The sequence below is a fragment of the Callorhinus ursinus genome, unplaced genomic scaffold (genome assembly GCF_003265705.2).
Source record: "Callorhinus ursinus isolate GAN/ISIS: 27379988/994484 unplaced genomic scaffold, GSC_fseal_2.0 scaffold26, whole genome shotgun sequence".
NCBI classification, from domain to species: Eukaryota; Metazoa; Chordata; class Mammalia; order Carnivora; family Otariidae; genus Callorhinus; species Callorhinus ursinus.
In genome coordinates this window covers 16,478,651-16,494,984 of record NW_027397088.1, presented here as the reverse complement: position 1 = coordinate 16,494,984, position 16,334 = coordinate 16,478,651, and the positions used below count along the sequence as shown (strand labels likewise).

Genomic DNA, 16,334 nt, shown 5'->3' with positions numbered 1-16,334 from the left:
CATTAACGTCCTCGTTTCCATGCCAGTCTTTTTTTTTTTTTTTTAAGATTTTACTTACTTATTTGAGACAGAGATGGAGAGAGAGAGAGAGAGCACAGGTGGTGGGGAGGAGGCAGAGGGAGAGGGAGAAGCAGACTTCATGCTGAGCAAGGAGCCCGATGCAGGACTCGATCCCAGGACCCTGAGACCGTGACCTAAGCTGAAGGCAGACACTTAACTGACTGAGCCACCCAGGTGCCCCTCCATCCCGGTCTTTAAAGTGCCTCTCTTGTCACGTGACAAATCCTGTTGTTATTGAAATGACCTTTGATATTGAGACACCGAATCTATATACTTCTACCTCATATATACCTGGATCACAGCCATTAAGGATGGGGACTTCCTTTTGTGTCATCTGCCCTTTTGTGTTGCTGTTCCGTGATGATGCTGAAGCAAGAGCAACAAGGACCACTAAATCATGGACCAAAACAAAAGTTACAGATTAGGGTGGGGGAGTGTAGCTACACAGATGACAGAGATGGGGGAGAAGCTGGTGCAGGCAGAGGAGAGGAAAGAGGCCGTGCTACAGTAGGGATGTCGCCACTGCTTGGGCATTGGCCAGGATTGGGTGCTGAAGGCAGCTGCCTTGTTGTGTTTGCTTTAAAGTCGGATTGTAAAAAAAGAGGGTCTGGGTAGTAGAGATGCCAAAACCCCCTGGGGCCTGGAATTCCCAAAGCCCAAGGCCCATGCTGCAGCTTCCCAGGATCCCAGCACATAGCACTGCTCCTGTCTGAAGCTGCTGCTTGGAGGGGGCACTCACACCTGCTGCTTGTGTGAGTTCCTGTTGGTGCCATTGATGTTCGGTCTTTTGCCAGTGGGCATCCATGTGCACACACAGTCATGGTGACTTGGGGCTCACTGGTCACTGAGAGACTGAGCTGTGTGCCCATAACACTTGGCTCCCAGCCCACTATTTATAGATCCAGGGCTAAGCACACGGGTCTGATTGATCTGAAAGAGTTTGCATCTCTAGGGTTAATGGTGGGTTGGCCCTTTCCAAGGAGAAAGGGAGGGGGGCGGTGTGAAGAGAAAACTCAGAGACTACCTGGAAAGAAAGAAAGAAAGGAATGAAGGGAGCATGTGAAAAAATCTTCAGTGCATCCACCCTATTAGCGCATTCTTATTCTTGTTTTTAAGCATAACCATATTCAGTTTTTAACTGTCTCACAGATTTCTTTTGGCTTTCTGTTACCATATGAGTAGCTGTACTGGGAATTCTTTGGAAACTTGTAGAGCACAAGATTATTTTTGGCTGCCTCTGCTGAGTTGGCATGTGTACTGTGTGTGTGTGTGTGTGTGTGTGTGTGTGTGTGTGTTAGGGAAGAGGGAATGGTTGTGGATCAAGTATGAACCCAGAGTCAGGCAGAAACTTTGAGTAGCAGCTCCAGTAGACGAGGCTTCAGACCTTATGCCCGAAGACCGCTCGGGACCCCTACTCCTCACCTGCTCCTTCCCAGCACCTGCATCTGAGGCTGATTCTCCCCAGTGTCACCCTCCCTGTGGGCTTCATTTGATTTTCCAGCAAGGGAACGAAGAGGTGAGGAAGGGACCGGCGTTTCTGAAAAGGAAATTTGAGAAATAAACCATCTACCCTCTAAGAAGAAAAGAAATAAAGGAGAGAGAGTATTGAGAAACCGATCTTAGGAGATGCAGACGGTCTTAGGGGAGTTGTTAATGCCATAAAAAGACATCTGCTGTGGGGCGCCTGGCTGGCTGGGTCAGTTCAGCATCTGACTCTTGATCTGAGCTCAGGTCTTCATCTCAGGGTCATGACTTCAAACCCGGTGTTGGGCTCCACGCCGCGCATGGAGCCTACTTTAAAAAAAAAATTAAAAAATTAAAAGAAGTCATCTGCTTTAAGATTTTGACTCGCCCAGTATGTTCCTCATCTTTCTGACCTGCTGTCCAGCACGGCCAGTGTTTTATGCGCTTTCACACGGGCCCTCATCAGGTTTTGGGAATTCACGGTGAAGCCAGAGGCTAGTCTCAGTCTGATATCTTGATTTCCTTTTCCTCCTGCCCTTCTTCCTCCCTCGCTCTTCCCCTTGTCCCCCGCCCTCTTCCTTTTTCCCAGCTTCCAGAGCTGCGGCCGGTGGATCGAACCCACGAGGAGATGATTCCTCATGAAGAGCCTGGATCCCCTACAGAAATCAAATGTGACTTTCCATGTATCAGACTAAACCCAGAGCCAGCCAGACAGTGAAACAGTCACCGTGGAGGGGGGACGGCGAAAAATGAAATCCAACCAAGAGCGGAGCAACGAATGCCTGCCTCCCAAGAAGCGCGAGATCCCCGCCACCAGCCGGCCTTCTGAAGAGAAGGCCGCCGGGCCGCCGAGCAACAACCACCGGGCGGAGGCTGGGGCATGGCTCCCGGGCAACCCCGGGGGCCGCGCCCACGGGGGCGGCAGGCACGGCCCGGCGGGGACTTCGGGGGAGCTCGGTTTACAACAGGGAATAGGTTTACACAAAGCGCTGTCCACGGGGCTGGACTACTCCCCGCCCAGCGCGCCCAGGTCCGTCCCGGCGACCAGCACGCTGCCCGCGGCGTACCCTCCCCCGCAGTCGGGGACGCCAGTGTCCCCCGTGCAGTACGCTCACCTGCCACACACCTTCCAGTTCATCGGGTCCTCCCAGTACAGCGGGCCCTACGCCGGGTTCATCCCTTCACAGCTGATCTCCCCGACGGCCAGCCCCGTCACCAGTGCCGTGGCCTCTGCCGCGGGGGCCACCACTCCATCCCAGCGCTCCCAGCTGGAGGCCTATTCCACTCTGCTGGCCAACATGGGCAGTCTGAGCCAAGCCTCAGGACACAAGGCTGAGCAGCAGCCACAGCACCTGGGTAGGACGCCGGGGCTCATCACGCCGGGGTCCCCCCCACCCGCGCAGCAGAACCAGTACGTCCACATCTCCAGCTCTCCGCAGAGCGCCGGGCGCACGGCCTCTCCTCCGGCCATCCCCGTCCACCTCCACCCGCACCAGACGATGATCCCACACACGCTCACGCTGGGGCCCTCCCCCCAGGTCGTAGTGCAATACACCGACTCCGGCAGCCACTTTGTGCCGCGCGAGGCCGCCAAGAAAGCCGAGAGTGGCAGGCTGCAGCAGGCCATGCAGGCCAAGGAGCTCCTGAACGGGGAGGTGGAGAAGGGCCGGAGGTATGGGGCCCCCCCGAGCTCGGCCGACCTAGGCTTGGTGAAGGCCAGCAAGTCCCTTCCTCACCCGTACGAGTCCAGGCACGTGGTGGTCCACCCCAGCGCCGCCGACTACGGCGGCCGGGACTCCTCGGGGGTCCGGGCCTCTGTGATGGTCCTGCCCACCAGCAACACCCCCGCCGCGGACCTGGAGGTGCAGCAGGTCACGCACCGGGAGGCCTCCCCCTCCACCCTCAACGACAAAAGCAGCCTGCACCTAGGGAAGCCCGGGCACCGGTCCTACGCGCTGTCACCCCAACAGGCTCTGGGCCCCGAAGGCGTGAAGGCCGCTACCGTCGCCACGCTGTCCCCCCACACGGTCATCCAGACCCCACACAGCGCCTCGGAGCCTCTCCCGGTGGGACTGCCAGCCACCGCCTTCTATGCGGGGACGCAGGCGCCGGTCATCGGCTACCTGAGTAGCCAGCAACAAGCGATCACTTACGCCGGCAGCCTGCCCCAGCACCTGGTGATCCCCGGCACGCAGCCCCTGCTCATCCCGGTGGGCAGCGCCGATGTGGAGGGGTCGGGAGCAGCCCCCACGATAGCCACCTCGTCGCCCCAGTTCGCGGCCATGCCTCACACCTTCGTCACCACCGCCCTTCCCAAGAGCGAGAACTTCAGCCCCGAGGCCCTGGTCACGCAGGCCGCCTACCCCGCTATGGTGCAGGCCCAGATCCACCTGCCTGTGGTGCAGTCGGTGGCGTCCCCTGCCTCCGCGCCGCCCACGCTGCCCCCTTACTTCATGAAAGGCTCCATCATCCAGTTGGCCAATGGGGAGCTGAAGAAGGTGGAGGACCTAAAGACGGAAGACTTCATTCAGAGTGCAGAGATCAGCAGTGACCTGAAGATTGACTCCAGCACGGTGGAGAGGATCGAGGACAGCCACCACCCCGGCGTGGCCGTGATCCAGTTTGCGGTTGGGGAGCACCGAGCACAGGTAATGTTCACCCGCCCTCACTGGCACAGGTAGGGGCACCCACCACGCCCCCATCATCGTTCTCCTGGCAAGATGAGTGTCTTCCAAGAGGCAGACCCGAATGTGCTGTGGGCAGAATTCAGGGTTTTCATGTATACCCAGACTGTAGACCTGTCCTCTTTCCTGACCAGGTTCCGTGAGAGAGATGAGCCCCAATGCCCCAAGGCATCCGCTGTTTGTAATGAATTCACTTCCATGCTCCTGTAGACGGGGGCTGCTAAGGGACCATCCTCTGTAGGATTCCGAAAATCACCACTCAAGATTTTTTTTTTTTAGTTCTTTGGTTTAAATGAGGAACCCTGCTTGAGAAACACTGCAGGGCTCAAGGCCCTTCTTGGGGTCATTGTGCTCTTTGTCCCTGTCAGGAAAAAGACAGTGCTGGTCAGGGCGGGGACATTAGATGGCCACATCCCATTCCAGCATCTGTGTTTTAAAAATGTAGGTGCTATTATCATTTAGGTGTGGTGAGGCCAACAGATGAGGACACGGGCTGCCTTTGAAAAGGTAGCTTGTTCTACTCAGATCCCAAAAAGACAGGGCGTGCCATGCAGGGCCACCCGCGGGAGCACCAGGGTCAGTGAGGAGGCCGGGGGCGGGGTGGGGGGGGCCAGGAGGGAACATGGCCAAGAGCCTGCATGGTAGTTTCCATGGGAAAGAATGAGCAACATGGGGTAAGCAGACGGAGGATTGGCTGGCGTGAATAATTTCAGGGGGCTCTAGGGCATAGGGACTATCCCTGGGTGTCTGGTGCCTGGGCCTGGTGTGATGAGGGCAGATAGATGTGAGAGCCCAGTGGAGGAGGTGGGTTGGGAGTGTGGGTGTTTGGTGTGCATACGAAGCTAACCCCGGGAGGGGCGGTCCCTCCAGTCTCCAAGATGTCAAAAGCCTCAGAATGTCGAAAATCAAAGGCATGGTTAACATTGTCTCGGAATCCCAAGGTGATCTCCTGTGCATGTAATAAGTAGGAACCCCGAGGGGTAAGATTCAGTCAAGGTCAGGTGTGTTAAAGCCTGGAAGTATTATTAACTCTATGAATTTCTGCGGTCTTGCTCAGTCTTCTCTTTTACAGTGTCTTAAATCATTGAACGCTTCTATTCCACAGCCCCTTTATAGAAAACAGCACTTTCCCTGTCCAGGTGGCTTGGAGACAAACAGGTTTGGCTCCCAGGCTCAGGGCTTCCCTGCTGTCTAGCCCCTGAACCCTGCCCTCCTGGCAATGTTTCCATGGAGGACTTTTTTTTTTTTTTTTTTTTAAGATTTTATTTATTTGACAGAGAGAGACACAGCGAGAGAGGGAACACAAGCAGGGGGAGTGGGAGAGGGAGAAGCAGGCTTCCCGCGGAGCAGGGAGCCCGATGCGGGGCTCGATCCCAGGACCCTGGGATCATGACCCGAGCCGAAGGCAGACGCTTAACGACTGAGCCATCCGGGCGCCCCTCCATGGAGGACTTTGAAAAAAACCCCAAAGTGACGGTGCCTCCTTCAACTCTGAGTTGAGAACAGTCAGGGCATAGGTGATGTTTGGGAAAACAAAATAAAAGAAAAACTAGTAAACGGTTTGAACTGTTCTAAGTGTATTTTTAGAGATCAAGTTGCAGGGGAGGGGGGATTTTCCAGCGTTTTCCAGAAGGGCTTGTGAATGACCAGATGTGGGGTCTGACACAATGTCAGAGGGCTTACACTGCCAAAAACTTTTAGCCTCCAAAGATGTCTTTTTTTCTGGTGCAATGTCACCGTAGGCTTACAGTCTTCGGTAAGATCCAAGAGAGATTTCTCAAAGTTCAGATTAAAAAAAAAAATAGCAAAAATCAGGATTTTTTTTTTTAAAGTGACATCTTTATTTCGAACTCCCTGCCCGTCCGTAGGTGCGGCTCGCTCCCACCTGCCTGCACGCATTGGAGGTGGGCACGGGTAGAAGGAAAACAAGTTGTCTTTAGGAAAGTTGTCTTCTAACAGACTCCAGGTGAAGCATGGAAAATAAAAAAGAATGAAAGTGTATTTTTTCATGGCACCTTCAGCCCTTCAAGCGTTACTGTGAACCGGGGGCAGGCACGGGAAGAGGTGTTATTTCGGAGAGCTGCTGGTTCCTTACCCGCACTTCTTTTCACCCTGAGAATCGAGAACAGCTCCGGCTGCAGACAACATCTCCAAGACCCCAGCATCCGAGTGGATGTGAGCTTCCCAGGCCTCTCAAGGTTGCAGATGGACCCAGCATTCTGGAGAGCAAGCAGCTCCCTGTGTTTCCCTGCTCGGTACTTTGCACCATGGATGCTTGAATGATAGAGTAATCGGCTTCCCCGTGAAGTCTCATTTCCTTCCAGCAGCCAGACCACGAGTCTCTGCGGACAGCCAGGGTGCAAATTAGAAGGTAGAATATTTGTCACAGCCTGATCGCAGGTCTGTCGGGGCGGCCCCGCCTGGGGGTGCCGCATGCTGGGGAAGGCTGTCGCCTGCTAAAAAGGTGGCTTGGGTTTTGAGCTGGAGAAGCAAAGTGCAAGGCCCCGACAGGGCCAATGATTTGTCGCTTTACCCGGAAGCCTATCAGAAACAGGCTGACATCATCACAGCTAAAATACTCCACCAGCTGTGTTCGCCAGGAGGGACAGGGTCAGGATCAGGAGAGAATCAGAGGGAAGGCGAGAACGGGAGGAGGAAGGGAGCCAGAGAGCTGATATCTGGATTTAATTTATGTTCCGAGGGCTGCAAGCTTGCCTCCCTCACCAGTGTGTCGCTGAGAAGTTTTCTCCCCTGGCCTGGAGGAGGGATCAGCCATGTCTTCTCAGCTCGTTAGAAATCACTCACACTTGCACCCACGGGGAGATTTAGGGATGTGCAAATTGTTTAACTTAATTAGAAAAATCACAAAATTGATGGGGGAAGTTGTGGGAGACGGGATGGTTTTCTGCACAATAGCTGGATGGTTTTATGACTCCAATCATAAACCCCCACGTGGAAAGAGAGCCACGGGGGAATGTGTGACCTCAGAAAACCTATGGATGGTGGGGGAAGGCCACAAGCCTGGGCTCTGGTCGGCTGCCAGACAGGTTGTTTTCCCTCAGAGCTGCCATTTTTCTCATCCCTGAAACAGGCAAATGATTCCTTATGCAAGGTATATCGGGGGCCTCCTCCATTTTTGCAATCCTGGGCTTCTATGCCCCACAGGACAGGGCTTGTAGACACCACCAGCATTCGCTGACCAAAAACCAAAGGGGGACATGGAAGGAATCTTTGCGGACCTCATGCTCATCATGAGGTGAGCATCACCATTGGCCCGCAGACCTCATGGGAACTGAAGCCATCCTGTCTAAAACAGAGGGGGGGCGGTTTGTTTTGGTGATTATTTTAAGGAGCTTGAACTCCTAATTGTTACTGTGGAAAGACGCCTCTGGTGTTGTCTCCAGCTGAAGCTCCAGACGAGGCAGTGTGGGAGAAAAGCGCTGTCGCCGAGCTGTCACCGTTCCCGGGGCTTGGCCATCCCCGCTGCAGTGTTTTTCTGCACAAGGCAGTGTCTTTGCGCCCAGTCCTCTGGCCCGCTGCTGTGGGAGAGCGAAGGAGAATTCCAGGTGTGATCTGTTCCCACCAAATGCACCGCCCGACACCTCCTTCTGGCCACTCTGTGTCTCCTTCCTCTTCTGTTCAGGGACAGGTAGCACATTCCACCCCAGGGAGGAGAGCCTGCCTCTGCATGCTCAGTGATTCTGGTTGAAAGCCCCGATGGACAACAGAATCACTTCCCTTGGTGCCTCACTCCCAAATATGATCCGCTGGATATTCTTCTCCAAGACTGTAAGTCCGTGGCAAGTCCCGGAGGGGATCCCCGGGGCAATAGTGGGAGCCAGTGTGGCTCAGCGAGAGGATGGGGGGCGTCTTCTGCTGCAGTGGGAAGCAAGTGAGCTGGTGAAGAAAATGCCGAACCTGGAGCCAAAAATACCTAAGTCGGGATCTATCTTCCACCCCTCCGTAGCACTGGACCTGGTGCAAATCGTGTACAAATTAGTGCACAAATACTTTACTGTGCAAACCATCTCAGCCTTCCAGTCTGCTGACACAGTGGGAAGAATGAAGGTTGTTGTAAGGATTCACGTAAACGTGTTCAAAGGAACCAGCGCACTGTGTAGCACCCGGTAGGCCCTTGACAATGTCTGTGACCATCCCTGCTTCAATTTAGGGGGCTTTGGCCCTGGGAAGAGAAAGGTTAAGGGTGCCTAGGTGGTGCGGCTAGCTCTTGGTTTCAGCTCAGGTCATGATCTCAGGGTCGTGAGACTGAGCCCTGCATCTGGTTCCCCACTCCGCACAGAGTCTGCTTGAGAGTCTCCCTCTGCCCCTCCCGGTTCATGTTCTCTCTAACATAAATAAATCTTTAAAAGAGAGAGAGGAACGTTAGATTCTGAAAAAATAATTAAAAGGCTTCATGCTCTAAAAAAGAATTTATGAAAGGAGAGGCAGTCTAGAAATGTCCAGAAAGAAGGATAAAGTTCCAGAGCGCCCACACCCCTATTTCTCTGGGAGGGGCTAAATGCCCTCCTGCATACAGCCCCGCTGTATTTCTCCAAGTGTGAGCTGGCCTGGAGGAATGCATTGGTGGCCCAGCCGTCCACATCGGTAAGAGCCCCAGGAATGAAGGTGTCGTGTGTCTTTCTTCTGCCAGGTGCCCACTGGGTGAGCCTCTGCCCAGGATGCTCCCCCCCCCCCCAGGAGCCTTCCACTTCCATCCGGAAAACACTTTCTGCCTGTGAGCCGCCTGCCCATCCCTCTGTCTCATGCTCCCCAAGCTCAGCTTTTCTGAAGAGTATGCAAAACTTGCTCGGTAGAACTGTAGTAAATTTTATTTGTAAAGTGCTCTGGGGTGACACTTTCCTTGGACTGTGTCTTTCCTAACTGGCAAGCTGCTTATGTTATTAGGGCCATCTCTCACTTCCCAGATCCTCCCGAGGTGACTGCTTCACTTTACCTCCTTGGTGGCTGCTTAATATTCAGTGCCATTTACCTCTCGTAGCTGTCCTGGGGGGCCACACATGTGCATGTGTGTGTGTGTGTGTGCGCGCGCGAGCGCATGCTAGTACAACGTTTTGTAATGATGTGCTTACCTCACGTCTGCCGACGGCTTCTCTTTCATTCCACTATTTCTAATTTGACTGCTATGTTCTGTGACTCATCAGTGGCAGCATTATGCTTTAATGGATTAGCTGGTGCCTAAAAATAGCCAAACCTCATGCGAGCAGCACAGAGGTCTGTATGGTCTCTTAGCAGCCAAGGCAAACCGACTTGCCAGCACTTCACATGTGGGGCTTGGTGGGAATGAATTCTAATGTATCAAAAAATAGATAGTGACCTCCCCATGTGCAAAAGCCCAGCCCTGGGGCTGTGGTCCAGTTGTCAGTGATAATCCTCCTCTTGATGCTCATGCCAGAAAGGCTCCAACAGAAAGAAATGGTATCGAACCACATTTCTGTTGATGTGCCTGTGCCCCCTCCCAAAAAAAAAAAAAGAAAAAGGCTCTCCTTTAGTCTGTGTGTGATATATATGCCCCTAACCAGGGGATCATATGTGTATTATGGAAGCAGACTCCCATTGTTGCTTATAGCTGTTTTTTAGTTAATAGACTTTATTGTTTAAAGTAGTTTTAAGTTAAAAAAAAAAAAACAGCAGAAAGTAGAGGGATTCCCAGACACAGAGTTTCCCTTATTATCAAAATCGTGCATTTGTGTAGTGCATGTGTTACAACCCATGAGCCAGCATTGATACATGATTATTAACCATAAAGCTTATGTTAAGGCTCATTCTTCGTGCTGTACATTCTTTGGGTTTTGACAAATGCATCATGTCATGTATTTAGCACTGCTGTATCATTCAGAGTAGTTTCACTGCCCTAAAAATCTATGTTTCCTGTGCATGCTGCCCATCCCCACCCCCACCCCAGAGCCCGGGCAACCCAACCACTCATCTATTCCTGTCTCTGTAGTTCTGCCTTTTCCAGAATGTCATATAGTTGGAATCACACAGTATGTAGCCTTTCCAGACTGGCTTCTTTCACTTGGCAACATGCATTTAAGGTTCTTCCATGTCACTTATTGGCTTTGATCACTCATTTCTTTTTAGCGGAGACTAATACGTTGTTTTCCTAAGGCACACCTTTTAAGACCCTAGAGGAGGAGGGCAGGTGGGGTAGAATTCTGTGTGTCTGAGAGCTGCTCCAGCCACCTGTTGAGTCAGATCCTAATGGGGCCTCCCTGCAGTGGAGGCTCTGGGAGCCAGCCCACGGCATATGAGGAGAACCCAACATGTCATTCGGGATTTGTGTTTGGGGGCGTCTCTGAGCTAGGGTGTGGGTTTACCGAACAACCCTGAAACACTTCCACCAAAGACTGAGTCAGGTTTTAGCATTAGCGTGATTAAATGTTTTAAATAGGACACTCACAGATATTCTTACACTCGACTGAAGAGTTGTGACTGTTTTTAATAATGATTTTTAAACACTGGAGAAAATGGGTCTCTCACTTAGCCCTGTAATCATTGCTCCATGTTGAGAACATAATCATGCACACTGGCCTTTAAGGAAAGCAGATTGGCTTTTTTTTTCTCCTGGTAGAATGGGATCAAGAATTTCACTTGCAGACAAAGTTGGCAATTCCCAACTTAATAATGTCACCAAAAGCAAGCCATGTTCACTGAAGCCCAGCTTCTGAGAGATCTCGCTGATCCGGGGTAGGGGCAGAATTTGTACGTTTGGGATAGTGTCAAGCAAAAATGTTTTGTAAAACAGATGCCCTTCACATTTGTGAAAACAGGGATTCTCGTGGAGGAAAGGGGAGACATATTTAAACAACAGACGTTTTGTTTTCTTTATATCTTGTTTTTGGTGGTATGTACATATGTGTGTATATAGACATAGCACCAATCTAAGATTGAAATATACACCCAAACAGCATAAATATGTGGATATGCATACAGTATTTAGATACAGTAGTTGTTGACTAAGTAGTTAAAAGAATTTTATTAAACTTACGCACAGAAGAGCTAAAAATGATTTTAAAAGCCAGTCATTAGCCAGACCAGGAAGGTGACGTTGAATAAATAATCATCAGCCTGGAAGTGAGGATGTGTTGCCTCTCTGTCTTGGTTCTTCCATCCTGAATAGAAATTGGAGGTGATCGTTTTAGAGGAGTTGATTTGGGGGTTGCTGGAGAGAGGGAGGGGTGGGCAGATTTCTCATAGAAGCAGCGGTGAGCTAACGGGTGTGCCTGCCACAGCAGGAGGAGGGCAGGAAAGGGTGGGAAAGGACAGGAGGTAACCCGCCCCTAAAAAGGAGAGGTGCTGGCTACAAGGCATCCAGAGATGAAAGGCAGAGGGGCCTCAAGCTGACATAGGACAAAGGCTATTCATGCTCACATTTCATCCTGCAGACTGCTCAAAGTGTTTGGAAAAGAAGGTATTTATGGGTTGGGAAAAAAAATGGGCCGTGTTGAGCCACCAGAAGTTATGTAACATGCTTGGGTTTTATATGGCACTGCCCTCCTGGATATATTTTCCTTGGGGTTTCATCAGAGACTCTTTGAACCCCGGCATTATCATGAAATGAATTAATGATTATTAGCACATCTGAAAGAGCAAAGGGGAACTCAGGAGTGGAGAGAAAGCAGCTGAAGTGTGATTCGGTGAAATCAAGATGAGTTGAGGCAGCAATCACTCAGCCAAGAAAGCTGCCGGTTCAGGGGTGAGCCAGACCCAGGAAGGCTCTGCTCTTCTCCCTGGGGAGGACTGAAGTCCAATTTAGTCCTGGCTGATGAAAAGAAACAAGGACAGGCAGTCTTTCGGCATCTAAACATTGACCTCTGTCGGCCATTGGTGCCATTACAGTGTTTTTACGTAGGGAAAGCGAACACGGAACTGGTTATTCTTTCGGATTTTTACTGAGCACCTATTACACTCCAGGAAGTATTCTACGCTCTGGTGAGAGAACAATGAGTGAAACAGTCAATATCTCCACCCTCGTGGAGCATATAGTCTTGGGGGTCTGGGGGAAGAGGTGGCACAAATAAATATGTAAGCAAATATAATAAGTGCTATGGGGAAAAAATAAAGCAGCCTAGAGACGATGGGGATACTCGGGATGGAGGGTCATTACTTTAGGGTGGTGGTCCATGAAGCTCTCTCTGTAAAGGGGAACGGGAGGCAATAGTACACAGGGCAGGAAGGATCCCAAACGGAGGGAACAGCAGACGCACAGACCCAGAAGCTCGTGTCTTTTGGAGTTCATTGAGGAGACCAGTGTCACTACAGTGCAGTGAGTGGTGGAAGGGCTTGTTCATGGCGGCTTTTTCTCCCAGTGAGAAGCTGGCTTGTCCAGGGCAGTGGTGGTGGAGGCAGGAAGATATGGTCTCATTCTAGATATATTTGGAAGATGGAACCAACAGGATTTGCTTGTAATTTGGAGATGTGCAGTGTGAGAAAGAGCTGAGTAAATTATGATTCCCAGCACCTTGACCTGAACCCCTGGAAGCATGGGGATGCCATTCATGGAGAAGAACAGAGCAGACACCAGTGGGCAAGGGCATACCAGGGGGGCCATCTGGGACACGTAAAGTTTGAGTTGCCAATAGACACCCAAGCGGACATCACCAGATAACATGGCTGCCATTATCCAACTCCGCCCCTGTGAAGTTGCTTGTTTCGTTTGCATGTTCTGTCTCCCCACTGAAGACAAGAACTGGATCTTCAACCAGAGGTACGCTTTTCTAGTCCCCAACACTTACCAGGTGCTCAGGATTACATATTGAATGTTACCAAAACTGCAAACCCTGGAGCGTGAACACTTGATCAACAATATCTTGAAGCTCTTGGCACCATAGGGAAGACCCACGTGGGTCTCAAATTCAAGCAATTCACAGACTGATCATTCTGGTTTCAAGTAACATCATGTCACAGAATCCTACCTTCTTTGTTTCATCTCCCAAACAGTACAGCGTGTTTTGAGGTAGATAATGCTCCCCACCAAGGGAATTCCAAGGAGATCAACCTAACCATCTCTATTCTCACAGACAAATCCCTCAGTGTGATTTCTTCATTAACTGTTAATGATCAGTTAACCTTTAAAAATGTTTGTGTCCTTCTGACAAACCTAATTATGAAATAAAAATAGATTTGTTATGAATACTTTAGTGTGCTTATTTGAGATATGTGCAACAAGAGTTTGACTTTCACCAAAGAAAGAGGAAAAAACCTATTTTAGGTCACATATATGCAGATCAAAAAAAATGCATCATCTAGATAATTCAGCCTACATAATTAGGGAGCAGAAAAATATTAGTGAGGGTAAATATTAGCAAAGATAAGTAATTAATGAGGACAAAAATAACATTTGGCCTGAGCTATCCTGTCCACTGCTTACAATGATCAGATTATCTGAATAGTCTTTTGCTCCTAGCTTGCATAGACCCAGCTGAAGATGTGTGGTGTGGTATCTTTTCCCAGGATAGCAGAGCTTCTCTGGGAGGAGACAAAGCCAGAATTTAGGAGGAAGGGACCAAAAGCAAGCCTTTGAAGTGGTAGAGAAGATCTTCCCCAACCTATCCAGGTTGAAAATAAATTCTGTTATTATCAGCTCTTTTTAGTCCACAGCTCAAATAATCTCTCTCCTCGTCACTTTCATGAATTTTTAGGTAGGCTCTTCAAGCTATGGACCACGTTACAACATTTAATTCCAAGACTTGTCTTGGGAGTTTTGAGATGAAAGCGTAATGAAGGCTTTCAAAATGCCCCCAAACATTATGATGTATATAATGGGAAGCATATGCATCTGCATCATAGCTTTTGGAGTGATCGGCAATGTTACCTCTTATAAAGGCCTTGAAGATATTTCTTCTTAAAAATGAGTCTACAGATACTTGGTAACATGTGGACGTTTTCAGTTAGATTATATCTACAAGTATACAGTAAATGTTATATTCAGAACATGAAATGTTGGCTGCTCTGAGGAGTTTGTATAATATGGCTCACACACCAAGAACCTGACCATTAGCAGGTGTCGGACTGTCTGTCAGCAAGGAGACACAGACTCTACCCAAGTACAGGGGGTCATGTAGGAAAATGCAAAGCCATAATAGAGGCCAGTGTGTTTAGAAATAGGATTTGTAGTGTTACGGAAATTACATTACCTCTGACCAGTGTTAGGCAGGGATAAGCAAATAGATTCTTAGGGGATATTTACACTTGAGAACTTTGTTTCTCTGACTTTCAATTGCAGCTAAACAATCCCCACTTGTAGGATTTCTTCCTTCTGCTTGGTGTATGATGTTAATGGCTCTAAGAGGTTTGGGACAGGATTTATGGAGCCAGCCAGCTCCAGACTGGTCCTCCCACTTGGAACTCAGTGGGCATCACCATCTGATACTGTAACTTGTAGGTATCTTTGTACATATGTATATGCAAATACATATGTGTGATATAATGTGATGTAATTAAATATCAGCCTCATCACCCATTATGCAGGAGGATTAGAACTGCGTGAGTACATATAAGGCAGACACTATTCCACAACTTTCTGAACCATGAAATAAAGCGATGAGCTTGTGCCATTGGATCTTACTTATTTCAACTAACATTTATCACTGTTGGGGGTAGTGGAAATATTAAATTCATCTCTTTTAGTGGCATTCTAATATCTGTTCACAGGGGCAGAGATAGGAGCATAGGGAACGAAAATGGGTCTTGGGGGCCAAAGACTGGGATTAAATTACTATTCCATCAGCTCATAGTTATGATGTTAGGCAAGTGATTTAATCTCTCTGAGACTGTAGTTTCGGTTTTTTCCCTGTAGTAAAAAAGAACACACTTTTTTTTCACTAATCTGCTGTGAGCATAAACAAAATACTTTTTGTGAAGTTTGTACCTAAATGTTTGACAGGTAGTAGACACTCAAAAATTTTTAGGTCTCTTTACATTATTAAAATAGCCCAGAACAATTTCCCCCCTGATAATATGCACATTTTATATGGGCTCACGCTCACACACACTCTAGAGTAATAAACTTGAACATTCACTCCAGTTGTTCCCTCTAAAAATACTTACAACTTTTATGGAACAAATAAAGTATATCTTTCAAGAAGTGTGTGTACAACTAAATCAATCTTAGTTATCAAAAAAGATAAAGTAGGTAAAATAGAAAGCCACAGTCCATATCACATGGAAATTTACTACTTTTTAGGTTTTGGGGGGTGATATTTTAATTACTTCTGTGTTTGTGTATGTGTGTCTACGTAAAAATTCAACAAAGCACTTTTAATATTATATATAATCAATATTATTTGATTTACCCATATCTGTCATTTTCATTGTTCTTTGTTCCTTCCTGCATCTACAAACTTCCATCTAGATCGATTTTTTTCTCTACGTAAAGAATACCCAGTAGTATTTTCTTTAGTGCGGATCTACTGGTGGTGAATTCTCTTAATTACCCTTTGAAAAATGTATTTTGCCTTACTTCCTGAAGGCTCCTTTTGCTCAATATAGAATTCTTGGTTGGCAAGTCTTTTTCTTGAGTGTTTTAAAGATACTCCATTGTCTTCTAGACAAAACAGTTCCATTTTTTAAGTCAATAAATTTTTATTTAAGATATTTCACATGGGATTCCTTCCACTGCGGATCACCTTAGCTCCTCCAAAGTGGGAGTCACAATCTTCAAAATCACCTCTCTACAAAGAACTTCTGTTCCATCCACAGTTGTCACTCTCAGTCAGCCCACGGTTCTTATGGTTGGGCTTCTCTGATCTCCACTTGAATATGGACAGACTTCACAGACTCCCCACCTGTAATCTTTGCACTTGCTTTTGATTTTGTTTAGCTCACAAAGACTTAGACAAGTGGGAAAAACAAATCCTCTTTTGCAACCCAGAACTCATTGTTCAGTGGGAATTTTAATACAGGTGAGAAGGAACATGATACCCAAAATAGTTCCATTCTTTATTATTATTATTATGTTATGTTAATCACCATACATTACATCATTAGTTTTTGATGTAGTGTTCCATGATTCATTGTTTGTGCATAACACCCAGTGCTCCATGCAGAATGTGTCCTCTTTAATACCCATGACCAGGCTAACCCATCCTCCCCCCCCCCCCCCCC

General features: G+C 48.8%; 1 protein-coding gene and 1 non-coding gene across 13 annotated transcripts in view; both read left to right on the top strand.

The window, feature by feature from the left end:
- The window catches only part of ATXN1 (ataxin 1), a 397,308-nt gene that overhangs the window by 376,228 nt on the left and 4,746 nt on the right, over window positions 1-16,334 (top strand). For all 12 annotated transcript variants that reach the window (XM_073877605.1, XM_025890945.2, XM_025890941.2 and 9 more), the window contains one exon: window positions 2,114-4,172. In XM_073877605.1, coding sequence (XP_073733706.1) covers window positions 2,274-4,172 — 1,899 coding nt within the window. In that variant the 5' untranslated portion in view covers window positions 2,114-2,273. The remainder of the gene's footprint in view (window positions 1-2,113; window positions 4,173-16,334) is intronic.
- On the top strand, window positions 16,026-16,147 carry LOC112838435 (small nucleolar RNA SNORA40). Its single transcript, XR_003211992.1, has one exon. It is a non-coding gene; the product is annotated as a small nucleolar RNA SNORA40 (small nucleolar RNA).